The sequence below is a fragment of the Solanum dulcamara genome, chromosome 2 (assembly GCF_947179165.1).
Source record: "Solanum dulcamara chromosome 2, daSolDulc1.2, whole genome shotgun sequence".
Classification (NCBI taxonomy): domain Eukaryota; kingdom Viridiplantae; phylum Streptophyta; class Magnoliopsida; order Solanales; family Solanaceae; genus Solanum; species Solanum dulcamara.
The window spans coordinates 5,621,934-5,642,004 of NC_077238.1; the positions used below are offsets into that span (position 1 = coordinate 5,621,934).

Genomic DNA, 20,071 nt, shown 5'->3' on the forward strand with positions numbered 1-20,071 from the left:
AAACCTACTCTTTGCTTATTGGCTTTATTGGCTGTTTTTCTCCCATACTCTTCTTCACTTTCTTGCTCTGCCCCCATTTGCTGAATCAACTTTTCTTGAAGCTTATCAATTTTTGTTGATTAATCCTACTGGATGGGTCAAGTTCAAGCGATTTCCTCATGTTCTTATGTCAATGTTCTCTTGAGGGGCTCTATAAAAAGTATCCATTTTCACTTATTTTTCCTTTTTTTGGTGTTTATATTATCAAAAAACGGTTTTAATCTTGTAAAGATTGATTTTTGGAGCGAATTTTGATGACCCTTTTGCAAATGCAGGTTCACCTAGGATTCAGGATAAGTTTTGGTGTTCTAAAAAGTTGGATTCTTTGCAAGAGGTTCTTGATACCCTTTGATTTTTTTTTTATCTGTTTCAATGTTTTTAGTTGAAATTTATGCTGATGGTTTTTTTTGGTTTTTTTTAATTCTGTTGTGTTATTGCAGCTTGGTGTAAAAGCTAGTGAATTTAATGGTGTTGCAATTGCTCATAGCCGTTCTAGCTTTGCTTCTCCTTGTGCCACTCATGGTAGTTTTAACTAGCTTGTTATTAAGTTTTTATGTCAAACCTGTTTTGAAAAAACTCTTTTCTTGAGCTGCGTTTCTATCGGAAACAACCTCTTATGGGTAGTACCTTATCCTCCCTAAACCCTACTTGTGAAATCACACCGTAATTGTTGTTATTATTTGGGTTTTTGATAGATTATATAGGTCTGAAACATGTCCATTCACGTGCGAGCTTGATTCTTTTTCTTGTCTTGGTTCAAGCTTTTGGAATATATTTTTGTTAAATGGTTGGTGGTGACTTAAGGTATAAGGTCATATGATCATATTATTTACAGTTTTTAATGCTTCATCAGTTTCTGATGTGGCTAAATAATTTGTGGCAGTGGATCTGTGTTGGTACTAGGAGGACCTTAAAGCAGTATTCTTTGAGAAAAATCTAATCTTTATAGTGGAATACATTTTGACTTCATTCATTTTCTTGTGAAGTTGAAAATGGTTTTTGTTCTATATGAAATATTATATCGACTTCCAAGCACACATCTTCCCCTGTCAAGAATCATGATCAGCCAAGCTAAAATAGGTGTTCATGCATGTAACATTAGTGATTTTTGTTCTAACATGTTGGCCTATGGTCTTTATTAGCATTTAAATGTCTTTTTATACACCTATATTAACATTTGAATGTCTCTGTATATAGTTGAATATAAGGAGCTCATACAAAGACCCTACTTGCATTGTGGAAAATGTTTTCCATGAGAAATTTTTTCCTCATTTTTGATGTTTGGTTTGATATGAAGTTGGAGGAATGTGATTGTGGTGGAGGCTAGCGGTAGGGTTGGGGTGTGGGAATATTGTTCGTTGATCATAAATAGGGTAGAGAAATGTAGATATGTTAGTAGGAGTAGGATTGGAGTGGAAAATGACTTTCCTTAGTGGACTTTAGCTGTTTTTCCTCTGAAAGAAAGTATTTTCCATAGCTTCAGCAACCATATATTTGAAAATCAAGGAAAATAGTTTCATTGGAAAACATTTTACATGATGCACAATCAAGGGCACATTGTCAATATAATGCTTAAGGCATGTCAAATTATCTGTTTTCAGTTTTTAACATTGCCAGACAGCTTTGAATGGTGTAGAAAGTTTATCTTTTCCTGCAGATACTGCAGAGAATGACTGTCGAACTTGGCCATGAGATTTATATGTTCATCCATAGAAACTTCATTGTGCAACCCATTAGGAGTGCCATCAAAGTACCTGCCTGGTTGGCTTTGGCAATTTTAGTTGCTGATTTAGTGATTTTCGGGTAATGATGAAAATTTACTTGAATATCGCAGCTATCCAGGCAGTCTTGGGCAATGACAAAGCAACAACAAGCTCCGCTGTTGTTTTGGAAAAACCTCTTCGCAAAAAATTGAACAAAGTGGTTCTCGCTTATAGTGGTGGCTTGGACACTTCAGTTATTGTACCTTGGCTAAGGTAGCTCCTTTCTGTTTTATTGAATTTTCTTTTACAGTATTTTTGGCCTAGGACATGTTCCTTCTGTTGTGTCATGTGTTTAACTGTAACTCTCCGAATATATGGTGGGCTGGCCTCAAATGTTGGTTACCACCTTTAGCAGTATGTGTTTATTGTATGTCAGTTTTACAAGATGGAAACTCTGTAACCTTGTTCTGTTTGTAACGTATATCTGATTCCTAAGTACATGTAGAAAGAGAAAAGCCTGTCCAAATATAAGAACACTACTCTTTTTGATGTATGGAAAAGGACTTTAGGGAATGAAAACAGTTTCAGATGACAGATAATTACTATATTTTGACCTTATTTTTTTCTTTTCAGAAGAAAACAATTTTGATAGATTATTGGGAAGGTATCCAAGTAATCCAGAAATTTAAATAAAAATATTGACAATAATCAAACTGAAAAAATAAGTTTCCAAAATAAGCGAACAATTATGTTGCATGGTATGTATGCGATGTTTTCATTCCTTCGTTCATTTCTTATTATTCTTTTTCATTTTGCAGGGAGAACTATGGTTGTGAAGTTGTCTGTTTCACTGCAGATGTTGGTCAAGTATGTTTTCCTCTCTAGTCACCTATTTGTTCTTATGTTCTTGTTTAGCAAAAAAATATAGAATTATATTGCATAAACTTGAACAGTCAAACAACTAAGTTTCTTTTTGTAAGAATCCATGTCTGAGATGAATTATTACTTTCTCAGGGGATTAAGGAATTGGAAGGCTTGGAAGCAAAGGCCAAGGCTAGTGGGGCTTGTCAATTAGTGGTGAAGGATTTGCAAGAAGAATTTGTGAAAGACTACATATTTCCCTGTCTGCGAGCTGGTGCTATCTATGAAAGGAAATACTTGCTTGGGACATCAATGGCCCGCCCGGTTATTGCTAAGGTGAACTAAAAATCTTAAATAATAAACTGAATCTTTTTTGGTCATTTTCCCCTTCCATGACCCCGCACCTTCCTAGGAAAAGAGAGGAATGAGTTTCAGTTGGAAGTTCATGTTTGCCAACTAAATAGAGGTTTACTACAAGTTTAGTCTTAATCCCATTTTTGTCTCTGGTCAGTAGTGCATTTTTTGGCACCCAATCAAGGATAGTGGACAATTTTTGCTCTTATTAAGCAGGTTATACAAATAAGTTCCTATATATGAATTATGTATAACTAGTTTGTAAAGTACCCAAAGTTTTGTGTCCTGACGGAGATTCTCTCCTACATAGTTCATTTTTAAGTGGTAATTTTTCCTAAACACAAGCATAAAACAAAGGAATAAAAAAAAAAAAAACAGGAGTCACAGTCATACAGTCAATTATAGACAAAATCACATGCCCAACTGCTCTTTTCGCGAAAATTGAACTCGTGAGAGAACAATGTACAGCTCTTAGCTATCGGGTCTTCATCCATGATTGTTGAGACAGATTGAACTTGTGCAAGGATTCTAGGTAATCATTCCAATAATTGGACGAAGCTTGTTATTATACGTCTTAAGCAACTTCTCAAGAATATTAAATGCGGATGATCTTAGAGAAATCCCAAGACTTGGTGCTTCACTGGGTGTAGGTAGGCAGTTAACAAACCTAGTCAGTTAATGAAGGTGTCATATGCACAATATTTGTGCATGCATTAAAGAGAATCAAGATCCTGGAAAATAGACACCGTTTTGGAAAAAATAATGTCTCATCTCTGCGTCACTTATGGGGCTTCTTGTTGTCTCTCTGGTTGTTGTTTGCTTGGGAGACGCATACAGCACCCTAGATGAATTTCCTCTGGTTGGATTCAGGTTTGCCTCCCAAAATGCAACCTGACTGTATGAGAGGAAACATTACTTTTGGGAGGAATTATTATAGAGAGCTGTGCTTCTTGCTGGCTCTTCCAAAATTGAGCTATACGGGTTCAACAAATTTTTTATAGGATCCAAGCAACATATCCTGGGAGAAATATGCAGCAACCATGATGAATTTCCTCCAGTTGAGTTCAGTTTGACCTCTCAGAAGCGACCTGTCTATATAGGCGGAAATATTAACTTTGATAGACATAGCTGCATTCTTTCTGGTGCAAATTGCTTATGCAGTAGCATTTTCTGGAAAACTGACCGCAAAACCAGCTCAGATTGGTGTATCCTCTATATAGTTGCCTGACCTGCAGCGAAACAAATAATTTATGAACATGTATGGTAGAAGGCTGAAGAATTTGCCAGTATTTATAGCCGAGCTTCTCATGGAAGAACAAAATCAGAAACTGAAATTCTTAAAAACAAAAAAGGGTCAAGGAAATCAAAAGTACACCCAAAATGGAGAAATAATGAAACTTGCATTTGCAGGAATTCTGATGAAGTCATTTTTGTTTCTTCATGATTCAAGTTCGGTATGATAATTCTTTTGGTGCATTTGTGATCTGTAGGTGTCTGCTACTAGTTTCTGTCCTTTCCCTATATTAAATGTGTTTTGTACATCAAGCATTAACGTTTCCAGAAAGATGAAACTGCTAGTAAAGTACCAGCAGAGGCATCTTCACTATGCATAATTGGTGGGGCCAAACTTTTCATGTTCATATATTGGTCCACTAAAACTGACTTACTAACAGTCCAGTTTTGAAGCAGATATAACAACTGATTAAGTGAACACCCGGATTTTAGCATTGGTGCTCTCGTTGCCTTAAATTCGTGTTGGACTTTGAAATTTAGCTGATAAATGCAGGCAATGGTTGATGTTGCCAGAGAGGTCGGAGCTGATGCTGTTTCTCATGGATGCACAGGGAAGGGAAATGATCAGGTATTTTCCTGGATCTTCATTTAACTTTACTATGGCAATTTGTCGGATCATCTACTCTTCAGCATCATCTTAAACCTATCTTTCTGAGCCCATGGGACAGCTTAATGAATTCATCTTATGACTATGCTTCTTTATCACTACAGGTCCGTTTTGAGCTGACATTCTTTGCTCTGAATCCTGAACTCAGTGTTGTTGCCCCTTGGAGGGAATGGGAAATTACAGGAAGAGAGGATGCTATTGAATATGCTAAGAAGCACAACGTACCAGTTCCTGTGACAAAGAAATCTATCTATAGTAGAGACAGAAACTTGTGGCACCTTAGTCACGAGGTAATATTAGTTTGTTTTGTACTTTTAGTTTGTGGTACTCATCTAGTATGCTGATCGTACTATATCCTATGACGTGGTTGAGAAGTATAAGAAGTTCTTTTCATCTCCTGTTTTTCTTTTGGTTCTTGTCGAAACACTGATGTTTGTCTCAACTTCAGCATCAGGCTTTTCCTTCATTGCTGCTGTAACTGTTTTCTTTCTGCCTGGAATTTTGACCAAATGAACAAGCTCATCTTTCCTGGGACCAATAGTATACTTAATGCGTAAAACAGAGTGCTATGAAGGATACCAGTTTTAATAAGATGTGTATAGGACTATCATGATTGGTAAATGAATCACATAGAAGATGAATCTCTGCTCTTAAATAAATTTTAGTGATTTCTTTTGTAAACAAGGAATAAGAAACTAAAACATCAAAAATTAAGAAAATGTTATGACGTAGGCTCTTCCACTTGGGTGGAACTTAGACAGGCACCCCTCCAAAGTGCAATGGAGCCCACCAATCTAGGTCATGGGCCTTCCTGATCGCCCATCGACCCTATTCAGGTAAGTTTGAAGAAAATATTGAAGTATGGCTATGTGAATAACTGATTATACCCGTAAAACTCATTTCAAAATGGTATTTGAAGGGAGATATTCTGGAGGACCCTGCAAATGAGCCAATGAAGGATATGTATATGATGTCAGTTGATCCCCAAGATGCACCTGATCAACCTGAGTGAGAATCTTTTATTTCGATTTTCTCATTTATTGCAGTACGATCTAATGCATTTCTTTCTCACTTTCAAAACATACTTCTAACTGTGCAGGTATGTGAACATTGGGATAGTCGCTGGTATTCCTGTTTCATTAAATGGAAAGGACCTCTCCCCCGCAACTCTTCTTTCTGAGCTAAATGAAATTGGCGGAAGACATGGAATTGGACGAATAGACATGGTTGAAAATAGGCTTGTTGGAATGAAGAGCCGTGGAGTATATGAAACCCCTGGGGGAACTATCCTTTTCACAGCTGTGCAAGAACTCGAGTCTCTTACACTTGATCGTGAAACAATCCAAGTCAAGGATTCTCTTGCCCTCAAGTATGCCGAGTTAGTTTATGCTGGCAGGTGGTTTGATCCACTTCGCGAGTCAATGGATGCTTTCATGGAAAATATTACCAAGACTACAACAGGTTCCGTTACTCTCAAACTCTACAAAGGATCAGTCTCAGTGACAGGTCGTCGAAGTCCTCATAGTTTGTACAGACAAGATATCTCATCATTTGAGAGTGGGGATATCTACAATCAGGCCGATGCTGCAGGGTTCATACGTCTGTATGGGCTTCCAATGAGGGTTAGGGCAATGCTTGAGAAGGGTCTTTAAAACTTTTGTTCGTGTCATGAATTGATGGTGTAGTGTTGACAGACAGTTCCATCAAAGGGTCAGTAGAATCTTGGTTTTTCCATTTTGTAGCACTGTAGTTTTTGTATTGCTCTGGAGGCTAGATTGTCGTTCAGATTGTCTTGCAGAAATTTCCTCTCGTTCGAAATATTTGAAAGTTCATCAAGAAAAATTGCTCAATCTTGCAGCCCGCCCTTCTGATTAATCTTCATCCATTTCTAGATGGTTAAACCAGTGTTATCTGTGTTTGATGATTAGTAAATCTTGTTTGATTAATTGATTGCTACAACAAAATGTGCCAAGACTGCACCAGGGCTTTTGTTCAGTGGTAAAAATGCAGCTCGTGATGTGTGGGTTAGGGAGTACACGGGTTTGAATCTTGTCATGGACAAAAGTCTGATATTCCTTCCGTTTCAATTTATTTGTCTTGTTTTTCCTTTTAGTCCATTTGAAAAAATATTTTTCTTTTTGACAATTCTTTAATTTTAACTTTCCACCTGACATCTTTAAAATCATAAGATTAAAGAACATTTTGGTGTTGTCTAATGTAAAGTCACAAAATTTAAAAGTCTTCTTCATTTTTTAAATTTTGTATCAAGTTAAAATCAGAGAAACAAATTTAAAAGTTATTCTAGATGCTTGCCAAAGCTGAAAAAATCCAGAGGTTATTTGTATTCCTTGAAAACCCCGCCCATGTCACCATATTTCTTGGCCCACTATTGAGGGAGTATTAAATAGAGAAGGGGAGAGTGAGCTTATCATCCATCGAGTTTCAAATCGTGTGTTAGCTGGCCAATAATTAAAAATTTAGCAAGACTTGAACATGTAATTAGTAAATACAACATGTTCTTAATGTTTACACTGAAGCCATGGAATTTATATTGAGAAGCTACAATAATTTAATTTCAGAGCCAAACTTCTAGGCTTTTGATCAACATAAAGTAATTTTATTTGTCTAATCTTGGTTGACATGAATTTCACAGAGTATATGTACTATTTGCACTTCATTTCATGGTCCTGGACTTAGAACAAGATCTCTTCTGCCTTAGATGAAAAGCATAATCATCCAAAAGAATAAGATCCCTGAGGGAAAAAAAGCAGCAAAGAATAAGAAACAGTTCACAACAATAACTATGTCTCAGTTTCAAATAAGTTGGGATCAGCTAAAAGAAAATAAGAAATAGTCAATCTTCTGAAATCTGTTAGTAGATTTTGAAGGTAGAGAGAATGTTTCGATAAATCCTAAGTAGTACAAATAATAAACAACGGAAGCATGACAAAAAAATACAGACAACATGATAAATTTCTCTCTGTTAGGACAGAAACACTAATGTAAAAGGACAATACAGTCAACAAAAAATTTCAACTAAAGAAGACTTTTTGGTCCAAAAAGTATAAAGCTGACAAAGGAAAAATAAAAAAAGTCATTGTCTTTACCTCCAATACTAATTTCTGTTTGAATCTTGTGACTCCATGTCCCACTCCAAGCATATCCTGATCACATCACAAACACATTATTAGTATAATATATAACAATGTAGTAGTTCTTTACACACTATGTTAAAGAACAAGAACATAGTGCAATCTCATAAAGTAGACAGTGAGATTGTTTTTGATATATACAAAAAACAAACATATGATAACAAAGACAACATATCGTAACAAAACATAAACTACCGCAACAACATATAGTAACAGACATTATAGATATAAGTTGAGTTTATCATCCAAATAAATAACTTCAAATATCAACAAACCTCTTCCATAGCAATTGATTGTAGTGTTAACACCATTCCTACAAATGCAAGCAAAAGACTCATCAGCACCAGCAAAACCACAAATTCCACCACTATCCTCACAGTTCTTGCAAGAATCATCAACATAATATGAATCATTATACTTCAAAGAAATCCCAAACTCCCATTTCATCGGATCTCCTTCATCACCTCCAAATCCATATATCGATGAATACGAAGAACATTGAAGCCTAGGCAAGTTCAAACCATAACCTGAACCAACAGGAACTGGTGGAACATAAACACAACAAGTTGAAATTGGATCATTTGGTTCTAATCCAATCCCTGTCACACCTTTACAAGAATACATTCCCCTGCATATATTTGAACCCGAACCGGTATCACACAAGTCCTGTTTTGGATCAAACACAGCCGATGTTGTGGAACATCCTAGTAAAACAAAGATGTTTTGTTTCATAACACTGAAAGGAGTTGAAATATCATGATCCAATGTAAAACTTCCTGAATTCTGCATTGAGGAACATGTTGACATAAAGGGGTCATTTAGAACAAATGTGTTGGTTGAGTAGTCTAGTGAAGATATAGTGTAAATGCCAGTACTAGTGGAAAATTGGAGAACACCAGAAGTAGTGCATTTTATGAATCTTGAAAATGCAGGATGTCCACAACCAAAACTAGATCCAAATGGATATTTTAGGACAATGTTGCCACATTTATCAGTACATGAACCATTTAGTGGGATGATACTTGGAGCAGATTCAAGTTGATGAATTAGAAGAAATGAAAGAAAAAATAGAAAGATTTTGTTAGAACATGACATGATGAAAAGGTATGTAAGGAGAGTGATTGTGGAAAATGAACCTCTTAAAGTGTGACAGACAAACTCTGTTTTTGAATTGAATGTTCTGATATTAAACTAAAAGATTCGTAAAATATATTAAAATATTCTTTAATTTTATGATCATAAATTTGTGTATAAAATAAAATTAACGAGTTGTTAAAAAAGAAAAAAGGAGATTATTTTTGAAAAGGATTAAAAGAAAAGTAAGAAAAAATAAATTGAAATTTGAGTAAGTAGGGTATACTCTTTTCTGTGGAGGAGTAATATTTTCAAATCTCCTTAAAAGAAGAGCCAGATTTTTATCATGCATTTACACTGAAACAAGGCTTCCAGCAGGTGGTTACTGTATTTAGCCAAGTTTTCAAAGTTTGCACAGTGAAAGAACAATATATGATTAAATGGATGAATTATTTAAATCAATAAATATTGTTGTCGAGCGATAAATACTCTATCATTTCAATTAAAAGTTTCAAAATTCAAATATTGTAGACTACAAAATCGCCTTTATTTGAGTCTGCTAGATATGAAGTTGCCTTCAAACCAATTATGATGCAGAGCCCCGAATTCACACTTTATCGTATCTGGTTTATATAGATTATACACACATTTTATGCATAAAGAAAACCTATATTATACATAGTTATTTTTAGTTTAAGCAGTTAGGGTAGTGTAAAACTATTTACTCAACAGTTGATAATATTTTATTTTTTGATTTTTGATAGCGAAGCTGGAATAGCTCAGTTGGTTAGAGCGTGTGGCTGTTAACCACAAGGTCGGAGGTTCAACCCCTCCTTCTAGCGTGAACCTCGCTCTTTTTTAAATATATATTTTTTCTTTTTAAATTTATTTTTCAAAAATAATTAAGATTTTTTTAAAAAAAACAAATCTTTATCTTGGATAAATATTTAAAAGTCTTTTAAATTCTTTTTAAGTTTTAAGTATATATTTAGGCTTTACAAAATAATTCACTTAATTAATATTTTATTAAGTTATTTTTTAAGTAATGTGTTAAATATTTAAAAACTATTTAAAACAAGGTGATAAATGAGAACTTTGACGTAACTCATAAAATTGTTATTATAAAATTCATATAATAGATCTTTATGATTTGGTCCTTTTCTGAACTTTACGCATGGACTTAGTACACTGAGCTACTCTCTTCTTTTTTTACTTAAAATGAAATGATGGGACTAATAAAGACCAATAAATGTCAATGACTATTTCTTTTTGCCATTTTATTACGTTCTTACTTTCTCTGTTTCAATTTATGGTTTTTTTAGTTTATTAAAAAAAAATATCATATTTTTATAGTAGTAAAAGATAATTCAATTTTAAATTGTTATTTTTTTATTCTTACTTACATAATTAATAGTCACACAAATATATAAAATTTATTTTAGATCACAATTTTATTAACTTTTTTCAAATTTTTATCTTTTTTTTAATGTCAAATACATAACTATTTATTTTTTTCACCCCTTTTTCTTTTCTTTTTATTAATTTATTTATTTTGCGTTTTTATAGTTCTGTGAGAGGAGCAAAAAGACGACTTTCAGTTTGACTTGTCGCCGGCGAACACAATGGAGGGAGATCAAAAGGTAAATTCCACTTCGCCGCCGGCACGGACGCCGGCGATGCTGATCGAAGAATGGAACGGAACTTCATCGACGAAACTTACGAAGACGGCGACCATAACTACCACTTCTCATTCTTCGATCTCCGTCCAAAGATCGAGTAACGCATTCACTCATATCTCTCAAAGAAGTCTCCAAGCTTTCGTCCCCGAGGCAAGTTTTCTGCTCTCTTCCACTCAAACTAATAATCCCGCCGTTTAAAATTTTAAAAATTATACTCGCTCTGTTTCAATTTGTTTTACTTACTTCCTTTTTAATCCGCTTCAAAAACAGTTCACATTTTAATAGATTATTCTTTAATTTCTTAAACTCCGTGCTAAGTCAAAACCGGACCAATAAATTGAATCAGAGAGAGTATTTATATAAAGTCCGCACACATTAACGTCCAATTGTTTGTGTAAGAAAATTTAGGAAAAGCAAAGTCAGTTATGGAAGTATTTAGTTGAATGTTATTTTAACAAAAAAAATGAAAAAAAGATTTGATCTTTTTGGTTTTTGAAGGAAAATGTTTGCAAAGATGAAACAGTTATGAGATATTTGGTTGAATGGAGGTAAAGAAAGAATGTCAAAAGATGTGATTTTTATTATGTTACTAGAGAAATGATGCATAAGGTTAGATAAACAGTTATGTTAATAGTATTTGTTTGATGAAATAAAAGCAAAAAAAACGATTTAATTTTTAATGAAAAGATTTATGAAGTTTGTTTCTTTTTCTTTGGATCAAGAAATGTTGAGTGTGTTTCACCTGTATCTATTATTCTGTTTGTTTTTTCAATTTATTTACAGGGGTATCCAACTAGTGTTACTCCAGACTATTTTCCTTTTCAAGTGTGGGATTCATTGCAGGTTATGCTTTGTTGCCCATAAAACTAGTTTTTAGTTTCTCAATTGGGGTTGAGCCTGTCTGATCTTTCTGTTTTTCATGTTATCGTTACTGATTTAGATTACTGCAGGGGCTTTCTACGTATGTGCGGATGATGCTCTCTACACAAGTAAGAGAATATCAGTATTAATGTGAGTAACTTGTGATATTAAAGGTTAATTCACCTGCTCAAACAAATATAGGCTCTTCTAAGTGCTATAGGCGTTGGTGAGAAATCGGCTACTGTTATTGGGGCAACGTTTCAGGTGGAGTCCGGCATCATTTTTGTCAATTGCATTTTACATTGTATACTAGTTTGATGACAATGTTTTTGAAAAATTTAAAAATGTTCCAGTGGTTCTTGCGAGATTTAACTGGAATGCTTGGAGGTGTCTTGTTCACTTGTTACCAGGTTTCGTCCTTTCCTCTCTGGCTTAGTTTTCCAGTATCGTATCGATCCTATGGTATAAAATAATGCATGTCTTGATTCCTTTATAAACGGAAGCTACAGAAGCATTTCATTTCTTCGAGAATAAATGATTTCTCATCATACTTACATTTTTAACAGTGTCATTCACCGTCTCTACTTGAAAAATATGACAGACCAATGCTCCTTCCCCATAAAGGATTGACATGAAATGAAATGATGATTTCTTTCCACTAAGATAGTTACCATGACAGCATAGTATGAGGTGAAATAGAACATTCCTTTGGACAGTATTTTTTGACCTACCTCGTACTCCAAGCGTCCTGTTATGTTGATTGAATAATAATTACTTGTTGGAAAATGACTGGTGTGGTTGCTTTCATTTTTTAGGGTTCTAATTTAGACAGTAATGCCAAAATGTGGCGTTTGGTGGCAGATCTCATGAATGATCTCGGTATGCTATTTCACCTTTATGTTGTGTTAACTTTAAGTCATTTTTGTGCTTTGTATTGAAACTATATGAAAATTATACTTCCTATGTTGGTCTATCCCATTATTATATGATGGTGTTTGACTGGCCAGTGGTCACGGAGTTTAAGATGTTCTTTGACGTGCATTTGTTTTTAGTGACAGTAGAAGAAAATAGTAAAGTAATGGTAGAAGAGTTTGTTTGATAGAGAAGATATCACATCAAAGTTCATTTGAACAGTTAAGTGAATTACAAAAATTAAAAATTGTGTCGAAGTTGGATGGTGCAAAATATTTTAGGACATTCAGTAAAAGGAAAGAGTGTCATATAAATTGGGATAGAAGGAGTATAAGTAATGGGGCACTGGTTATTCTTTGTAATTTTAATTGATTTATTAAGTTTAGATACACACCAACAATATTTAATATTAGAAAACAGTTTCTAGAAGGTTAAATGACATTGCTTTGTGCTTCTGTTTTCATTCCTTATACGGATTCAATGACAATAAAATCATTTGCATTTCTTGCAGGAATGTTGATGGATCTTGTGTCTCCTTTATTTCCATCAGCCTTTGTGTTCATCGTCTGCATAGGGAGTTTATCAAGGTCATTCAGTAAGTGAATTATCTGCTCTTTGAAATGGCAATATGGTTCACTTATCCTCTAATTAAAGAAAGTCTAAATGCTGAACTTCTATCCTTAGACTCCTAGGTTTGGTAATTGCTTATGGTGTTTTGATGTACCAGGGGATAAATTTTGCTAACTGCTTGGCTGTTATGCCAGAGTAGTTTTTTGACATTGTACAAGAATTGTTGTTTGGTAATGAAAGTTCTTTTTACTTGCCCCCCCCCCCCCTCCCCCCCCAAAAAAAAAAGTGTAAAGTCTGCCTGTGTCTAACATGACTTGTTTGTGTAATGTCTTTTTTTTTTTTTTTTTTGGGTTGGGGCTGTTAGTATGAATTGTCTGATATATCAGATCCTTCACCTTGCCGAAAGTACTAATGTGTTTTGTAATTCAATGTAAAGATGCTTTCCGTTACTATGTTGATCTGTCGTGTCTGGATTTATTACATGGGTGAATCTCATAGCATAATTTAAAATGAAACACAAGTTTTGAAAAGATACTATTTTATTTAGTTGCTCTTACTGCAATCGTCTAGTCCCTTGTTCCAAGAGTCGCACAAAATAGACATAAAGGTAACTTTCTTTTCCTAACAACTAGTCTAGTCCCTTGTTTCAAGAGTCGTACAAAATAGATATAAAGCTATCAAACTTTCTTTGGCTAAAAACTAGTCTCTTGCGTATTTGAATCCAACATTTTGGGAGAGGTTCGTCATCTCCTGTTTCATGACGATATCTCAATAAAGTGCCTAAACAATTCAAAATTTCACATAAACATATGTTACAGAGACAATAACTCTTCTCATCGTAGTCTTAACTAAGATTAAGATCTTTGACATCTAAAAGATCATTGCACTATTTCTTGCACCTAGGTAAAAGACCAAGCTTTATTTGCGCTTAAATCCCCACATGGACTTTAGAGCTTTTTTGTGCTTTTTGCCTTTTGATAACACTGCCACTGATCAGTTTACTGTTTCCTCGTCATCTTGAACCAACTTTTCGCCTTTCGTGTGGCTCCAATTACTGAAGATTGTAAACTCTGTTTCCTTGTTGAATAAGGAGATTAATCTTATTGACAAGCAGTCGTTGCTTTTCTTTCTGTTACTTTGAAAGTAGCTGCTTCAGCTTCAGCCACTCGAATTTTCGATATTCATCTCATGTACAAGAGTTCCATTCTGCGAAGAGTACACTCATCTTTTTATGTTGGAGAGTCCTTATGAGCAAAATATACAAATATTAGCGTGATAATTTGCAGTAGCAGTACGCCCTCCTTCAAAACCTCTTATATTTCTTTCCTCCTGTGGTCCACAAATTGCTTGTGGAGTCACTTGCCGTCCCCTATTGACTTCCAGCTTCCAAGTAGTGCTATAATAGAGCTTGCATAATGCAGTTGATAGATAACAGGTTAAGTATCAAACTCTGCATTTCAGTCCCGACTTCACAAATGAAACATGTTTTACTCCCTTTCTCGATCTCTTGGACATATATCGTATGGTCTATTGGTTTTCAACTTTGCAGCAGAAGATTGTAAATCTTATGGCCTTAAGCTTCCAAACTGTTCTACCTGCTGAATAATTTTGAGGTTTAGATTACATAGTAATTACTTATTTGCTCTAGAGTTATAATGTTCACTTTTCTTCTTGACTGTTTTCATTGTTTGTCCTTCTTACCAGAATTTTATGAGATTTTAGGTGCAGTAGCTTTATGATATCCCATCTTCGATGCTGGTTATTCTGGCAACAGTTTTAACAAGTCTGAAGCATGTTTTAACCTTGGTGGCTTGCCTTTAAGCTATAATTCTTTTACTAGAAGATGACTTTTCTGGTTAATGAGGCCGAATATGCTGCACCAATGAGACCGATTCTCTAAATCTCATCTATTTTGTTGCCATTTAGCTGGTGTTGCTAGTGGAGCCACTAGAGCTGCTCTGACACAGCACTTTGCCCTTGAAAACAATGCAGCAGATATAGCTGCGAAGGTATTGTGATAGATATTAAGGTGGCATTCATTTTAAAAAGATAGTAAGGTGGCAAAGAACTGAAATCCTTTACTCAGACCTGGCATTCATTTTTCCTGTTCTGATAGGAAGGAAGCCAAGAAACTCTTGCTACGATGATTGGGATGGCTTTAGGAATGCTTCTTGCACGCCTCACAATTGGCCACTCGTTTGCCATTTGGATATCCTTTTTGTCTCTTACTATGTTCCATATGTATGGTTAGTTATGCTTTGCTTTGAATTCCCTGTTTCTGTGAGTTGTAAAATGCAAAGCTGAAGCTTTGTAAAATGCAAGGCATACTAATTCCATGCATCTGGCAGCAAACTACAAGGCTGTCTGTTGTCTTTCGCTGAATACTCTGAACTGTGAAAGATGCTCCATTGTTTTATCACATTTCCTCAAGACAGGCCAAGGTTAGCTGAGCATCTTAATTTTATCATAGTCATCAGACGGGATAACTGTATCCGTGTCCTATATAATATCATCTGAGCAGGAATATCTCATGACATTGTGAAGCTAAAATGACCCAAATTTTCTGCTGCTTTTGCCTTTTGCAATAAAATCATCAACCATTAGAGTTCCTCTGTGTGCTGAATGTTGCAAACCATGAGTATTTGAATATGCATGCAGAAAAAAACATGTGAATCTTGAGATTTATGTCTAATAACATTAGTTCACTTATCTGGAGGTTTCATGCATTGGTTCCAGTTCTCTCTCCAAAGCAGGTCTCTTCCACGGAGCATGTTCTACCTTTATGGATGACTTCATGGCACTTAAAGGGTGGTGATTCTCTATACAAGCAAGTACATTTAGGTGTTAGAGTTTCTTCACTTGACAACCTTGCTATGTGAGTTCATGTTTCTTATTACTAATTTTCCCCCATATCTGTTGAATGTGGTAGTAGCAGAGAAGAAACATATTTTCTTCTTAACTTGTTAACAATTAAATTTGCTTATCATTGTTGAAAAGGCCGAAAGATATACAAACAGTATAGAGTGGTGTAATCGAGAGATACAACAACAACAACAACAACAACCCAGTGAAATCCCACACCATGGGGTCTGGGGAGGGTAGAATGTACGCAGACCTTACTCCTACCAAGGTAGGACGGCTGTTTCCTGGAGACCCTCGGCTCAGTAAAAGCATAAATGCATAAAAAATGTTAGATAAGAATAGAAAATTAAAAGCTTTATGAGAAAAACAACAAACAAATAACGAATAGATAACAAATAAATAAAGACTAATAACAAATAACGATTAAATAAATAATTAATAAATAATGAAAGCGTCACAGGTAAAGTTGAGTAATCAAAGCATAGAAAGTAATAAATAATAGCAGAAATAACAGAAATCAGAAGTCAAAGCGCAAGAGATCGTAATGCACTACTACACCTATGAATAGAGAAGAATAACGAGACTATGAACTAGCCTTCTACCCTAATTTGGGTCCTCCACACCCTCCTATCTAAGGTCATGTCCTCCGTAAGCTGTAACTGCGCCATGTCCTGTCTAATCACCTCTCCCCAATACTTCTTCGGCCTACCCCTACCTCTTTTGTAACCATCCATGGCCAGCCTCTCACACCTCCGCACTGGGGCATCTGTGTCTCTCCTCTTCACATGTCCATACCATCTCAGTCGTATTTCCCGCATCTTGTCTTCCACCGAGGCCATTCCTACCTTGTCCCGAATAGCCTCATTTCTAATCCTGTCGCTCCTGGTGTGCCCACACATCCATCTCAGCATTCTCATCTCAGCAACTTTCATCTTTTGAATGTGAGAAGTCTTAACTGGCCAACACTCCGCCCCATACAGCATAATCGAGAGATAATCAAAAATATATATTTGAAGTAGGAAAATGAATATTCCTTATTAGTTATCTTCTAGTCATTTTATTCTTTATAAAAACAATCATTTCCATAAGATCAATAATGTCCTTTCTTTCCTTAAAATCCTTTTCCTTTTATTTTGTATTTGATAAGGCTTAATTGACATCACTTGTGAATAATGTTGAAATGCAAAATCTAAGGGGGGAAACCATTATGGAATACTTTTATTAGTTGTATAGATATATTGCTACAACGAAAAGCTTTTAATGTTAATTAGTCCGCTTCAAATAGCATTTTCCGTTAATGTTACCTTAATCAAAAAAAAAATATTAATAGCATTTTCCGTTAAATGGTACCTTGGTATGCTTCCTATACTCGGAACTTTATGGTTAATGTATTTTTCTCTGAAGTGGCTCCCTAATGCACTTTTAATACTGCTCCTAGATTGTTAAAAAGCAGTGTGTTGAATATACGAGCTGTTGACTAATGAATTGTCTTTGATGGATAGGATCAACCTCTTACAATCTGTTGGATCTCATTACAAAAAAGGTTGATAGACATATTAAACGTTTTTCAAGCTAAACTACTTGGGCTAAGAATTTCGCTTATATCTTCTCTTTCGTCTTTCTAGATAAATATTTACTTCAACGAAAAGGGGGTATTATCAGGATTATTACTCATAAGGATTCAGCGGCAGCTGATATATTACAATCATTCATCCATGCTCTTGTCACGGCAAAATTAGATGGTCAAGAAGGATCCATGTCTTCGGAAAGCCAATCTTGGATGGATAAACATTATGAAGTCTTTGTTTTGAAGGTATTTGTCTACACCAGGAGCTCCTTTTAGAGAGGAAATTTCATGATATATTCACTGCTTTAACAAATTACAATTACTGAAGCATAGCCAACTAATCTGTAGCAATTTTTTATTTTTTTTGCAACAACCAATTTATCAATATTTTGAAGCAAATGCCATCTAAATAGGCTGATGTTCTGTTATGTGTCAATATGAAAAAATTCATAAGCTAAATTTTTTTCTGCAAAGTGAAAGCTGGCAAATGGTGGGAAGTGGCAGGTATCTTGTGGAATTAGTTGAGGTGCACCTAAGATGGTCCGGAAAACATAGTTATCCAAAAAAAAAAGTGAAAGCTGGAAAATGGCGTAGAAGAGGACAAGTGCAAATGCCAATAAGAAGTCAACCAGCATTTTTTTTTATGATAGTGGTGTTAGGGCCAGCTTGTGCACACCTCAATTATTCCTCGGGATACCTGCTACCTCTCACCAACACAGGTAGCGGGTGCCCATCAAGATTTAGGAAGATTGGAAGAGATCACCGTCAGGCTACTCCAGAAGATCAGCAGTCTAGCCCAGTTGCTTCACTTCCAGTCGCTTCCTAAAATTCTGGATCCCGCTCTCAGCTTCGTCAGTATTTTTTTGCTTCCCCTAGGATTTGAACATGAGATCTAATAGTTCTCCTCTCACTTCATTGACCATTATGCTGCACCCTTCGGTGCAAGAAGTCACCCACATATAAGCCGATTTTGTCATGCCAAATTTTCCAGTAACTTGCTAGCTGTGCAGTTTCTGTTTCTAGATTGAGCTAAGTATCTTGTTTGTTTCACAATTCTCTGTCACAGCTTCAGTCATCTGGATGGAAGACTGAGCGTCTGCTATCATCATCAGTCGTTTGGAGAGCAAATTGGCTGGTAGATTATTCAGATGGCAAACATGACTAGAATGTTTTTATACGGACTGAAAGTCATCTAGTTTCGGTCAGATGAAACTTTGGAACTACAAGCTACTTATTTTAAAAAGGATGTGCTTTCAAATTACGACTTGGGTGATTTCAAGTCATCATTCGGTATTGTCTTGGATCCTTCAATGATCATTGAGAAGGTAAACCTAAATATCAGAACCAGTCAGTTTAGCCGTGCTGTGTTCAAAGGATAGCATTTGATAGATTGTTTCCATGATCTTGGAGAAACTCTTGTTTATTGGAATTTTAAGTAGGTGCTGGATAATCTTGAAATCAAAGTTGTAAATTGGCCTATTAATATATGTTATGTAGGTCAATGTCCTTTTCTTCCTACTGTGCAATAACCAACTCCAAGTAGGGCTTGATGCCTGTATAGCCTTGACTTTGTTAGAAGGGGCAAATCGTGAGATGTTTACTGCTTTTGAATGCTCCCTTGAGACCAGTGATGTACACTAGGATTGTACAAGTATGATCGACCTATTGTAACAACTCGACTTGTAAAATGAATTGGATCTGAGTTATGAAGTTCTAAACTTTACTTTCTATAACTTGATATTTATGTTGTATTATTTGTCAAGTGGTATCGGCCTAGTGTAAAGGGGGGTCATTAAGCAATGGTAAATGACCTATAGATCACCAGTTTGAGCTGTAAAATCAGCCACTGATATTTGCATTAGGGTAGACTATCTACATCACATCCCTTGAGATGCAGGCCTTTTTTGGACCCTGCTAACACGGATTGCTTTGTGCATGGGCTGTTCTTTTTATCGGCCTATTGTATATATACATTTATTTTTCAGAAAAAATGTTGCATACACATTTTATTAACTTTTTTGACGAAACTATGTTGGAGCTTAAAGTACTCTTTTTTCTTCCAAAAAGTGTCCTTTATCTACTATATGTAAATCATTTTTCGATGAGAAAAGTTATGGCAAGATGCCTTTTTTGGGGTGTAGATTTTAGTACACGTAGACATGCACCCATACACTCTGTTTGAATTATTTTTAAGACATGGCTTTTTTCAACCATGAAATAAGATACTCAATTGCATATTCTCCACATGTATTAGAGCATTATTCATGACAAACAAGAGAGTTTGACTTCTTTGGAAAGGGATATTGGCATCGAAGTCAATCTCCACCAAGGGTGTGGTGTCTTGGATTACTATCTTTAATTAAATATCTCGATTTTTTTAATCTAAGAGCACACCCAAATAAAGGAAACTCAGAGGGGTTAGTTTTGCAAAAATAACTCTTATCAACTCTGTAAAAGGATTCAAGGTTATCTCGACAAATGGCCAGATGTTGAATAAAGTGGTTACTTTTGCAAACATAACCCTTTGATAGGGAAGA

The 20,071-nt window shown here is 35.3% G+C and overlaps 3 protein-coding genes and 2 non-coding genes across 6 annotated transcripts; 3 read left to right on the forward strand and 2 right to left on the reverse strand.

Annotated features, from left to right (window-relative positions):
* On the forward strand, window positions 1–6,699 carry LOC129880089 (argininosuccinate synthase, chloroplastic). The gene is made up of 10 exons (XM_055953950.1): window positions 1–199; window positions 315–373; window positions 480–561; window positions 1,874–2,015; window positions 2,561–2,609; window positions 2,757–2,939; window positions 4,744–4,818; window positions 4,962–5,147; window positions 5,777–5,865; window positions 5,957–6,699. The coding sequence occupies exons 1-10, from the start codon at window positions 133–135 to the stop codon at window positions 6,507–6,509; spliced, it is 1,485 nt and encodes a 494-aa protein (XP_055809925.1). The 5' UTR covers window positions 1–132; the 3' UTR covers window positions 6,510–6,699.
* On the reverse strand, window positions 5,537–5,701 carry LOC129881313 (U1 spliceosomal RNA). The gene has a single exon (XR_008765544.1). It is a non-coding gene; the product is annotated as a U1 spliceosomal RNA (small nuclear RNA).
* A 614-nt stretch (window positions 6,700–7,313) lies between the features above and the next one.
* Window positions 7,314–9,172, reverse strand: LOC129874666 (wall-associated receptor kinase 3-like). Its single transcript, XM_055949990.1, has 3 exons — window positions 8,285–9,172; window positions 7,965–8,021; window positions 7,314–7,610 (listed from the first exon to the last, which is right to left on the reverse strand). The coding sequence occupies exons 1-3, from the start codon at window positions 9,102–9,104 to the stop codon at window positions 7,573–7,575; spliced, it is 915 nt and encodes a 304-aa protein (XP_055805965.1). The 5' UTR covers window positions 9,105–9,172; the 3' UTR covers window positions 7,314–7,572.
* A 679-nt stretch (window positions 9,173–9,851) lies between these two features.
* On the forward strand, window positions 9,852–9,925 carry TRNAN-GUU (transfer RNA asparagine (anticodon GUU)). The gene has a single exon. It is a non-coding gene; the product is annotated as a tRNA-Asn (tRNA).
* A 708-nt stretch (window positions 9,926–10,633) lies between these two features.
* LOC129880090 (protein root UVB sensitive 3) lies at window positions 10,634–19,283 on the forward strand. Of its 2 annotated transcripts, XM_055953952.1 has the most exons (14): window positions 10,634–10,912; window positions 11,546–11,605; window positions 11,713–11,751; window positions 11,825–11,887; window positions 11,977–12,033; window positions 12,439–12,502; window positions 13,047–13,130; window positions 15,032–15,114; window positions 15,222–15,351; window positions 15,454–15,546; window positions 15,842–15,980; window positions 17,470–17,510; window positions 17,593–17,780; window positions 18,601–19,283. In XM_055953952.1, the coding sequence occupies exons 1-14, from the start codon at window positions 10,706–10,708 to the stop codon at window positions 18,697–18,699; spliced, it is 1,347 nt and encodes a 448-aa protein (XP_055809927.1). In that variant the 5' UTR covers window positions 10,634–10,705; the 3' UTR covers window positions 18,700–19,283. The 2 variants fall into 2 exon arrangements, with proteins under 2 accessions (XP_055809927.1, XP_055809928.1); XM_055953953.1 differs by lacking the exon at window positions 10,634–10,912 and having other exon boundaries at window positions 11,703–11,751.
* Window positions 19,284–20,071: the final 788 nt, after the last annotated feature.

What these genes read in the sequence shown, in the direction of transcription:
- LOC129880089 (XM_055953950.1), top strand. Translation starts at nt 133, where the DNA reads ATGGGTCAAGTTCAAGCGATTTCCTCATGTTCTTATGTCAATGTTCTC. An exon ending in TTCTCCTTGTGCCACTCATG is followed by an intron (nt 562 to 1,873) that starts GTAGTTTTAACT and finishes TGAATATCGCAG; the next exon opens with CTATCCAGGCAGTCTTGGGC. An exon ending in GATGCACCTGATCAACCTGA is followed by an intron (nt 5,866 to 5,956) that starts GTGAGAATCTTT and finishes CTAACTGTGCAG; the next exon opens with GTATGTGAACATTGGGATAG.
- LOC129874666 (XM_055949990.1), bottom strand. Translation starts at nt 9,104, where the DNA reads ATGTCATGTTCTAACAAAATCTTTCTATTTTTTCTTTCATTTCTTCTA. An exon ending in AATCAATTGCTATGGAAGAG is followed by an intron (nt 8,022 to 8,284) that starts GTTTGTTGATAT and finishes TGATGTGATCAG; the next exon opens with GATATGCTTGGAGTGGGACA. An exon ending in AACAGAAATTAGTATTGGAG is followed by an intron (nt 7,611 to 7,964) that starts GTAAAGACAATG and finishes TTTTTCCCTCAG; the next exon opens with GGATCTTATTCTTTTGGATG.
- LOC129880090 (XM_055953952.1), top strand. Translation starts at nt 10,706, where the DNA reads ATGGAGGGAGATCAAAAGGTAAATTCCACTTCGCCGCCGGCACGGACG. An exon ending in CAGCAGATATAGCTGCGAAG is followed by an intron (nt 15,115 to 15,221) that starts GTATTGTGATAG and finishes CTGTTCTGATAG; the next exon opens with GAAGGAAGCCAAGAAACTCT. An exon ending in TTTCCTCAAGACAGGCCAAG is followed by an intron (nt 15,547 to 15,841) that starts GTTAGCTGAGCA and finishes CATTGGTTCCAG; the next exon opens with TTCTCTCTCCAAAGCAGGTC.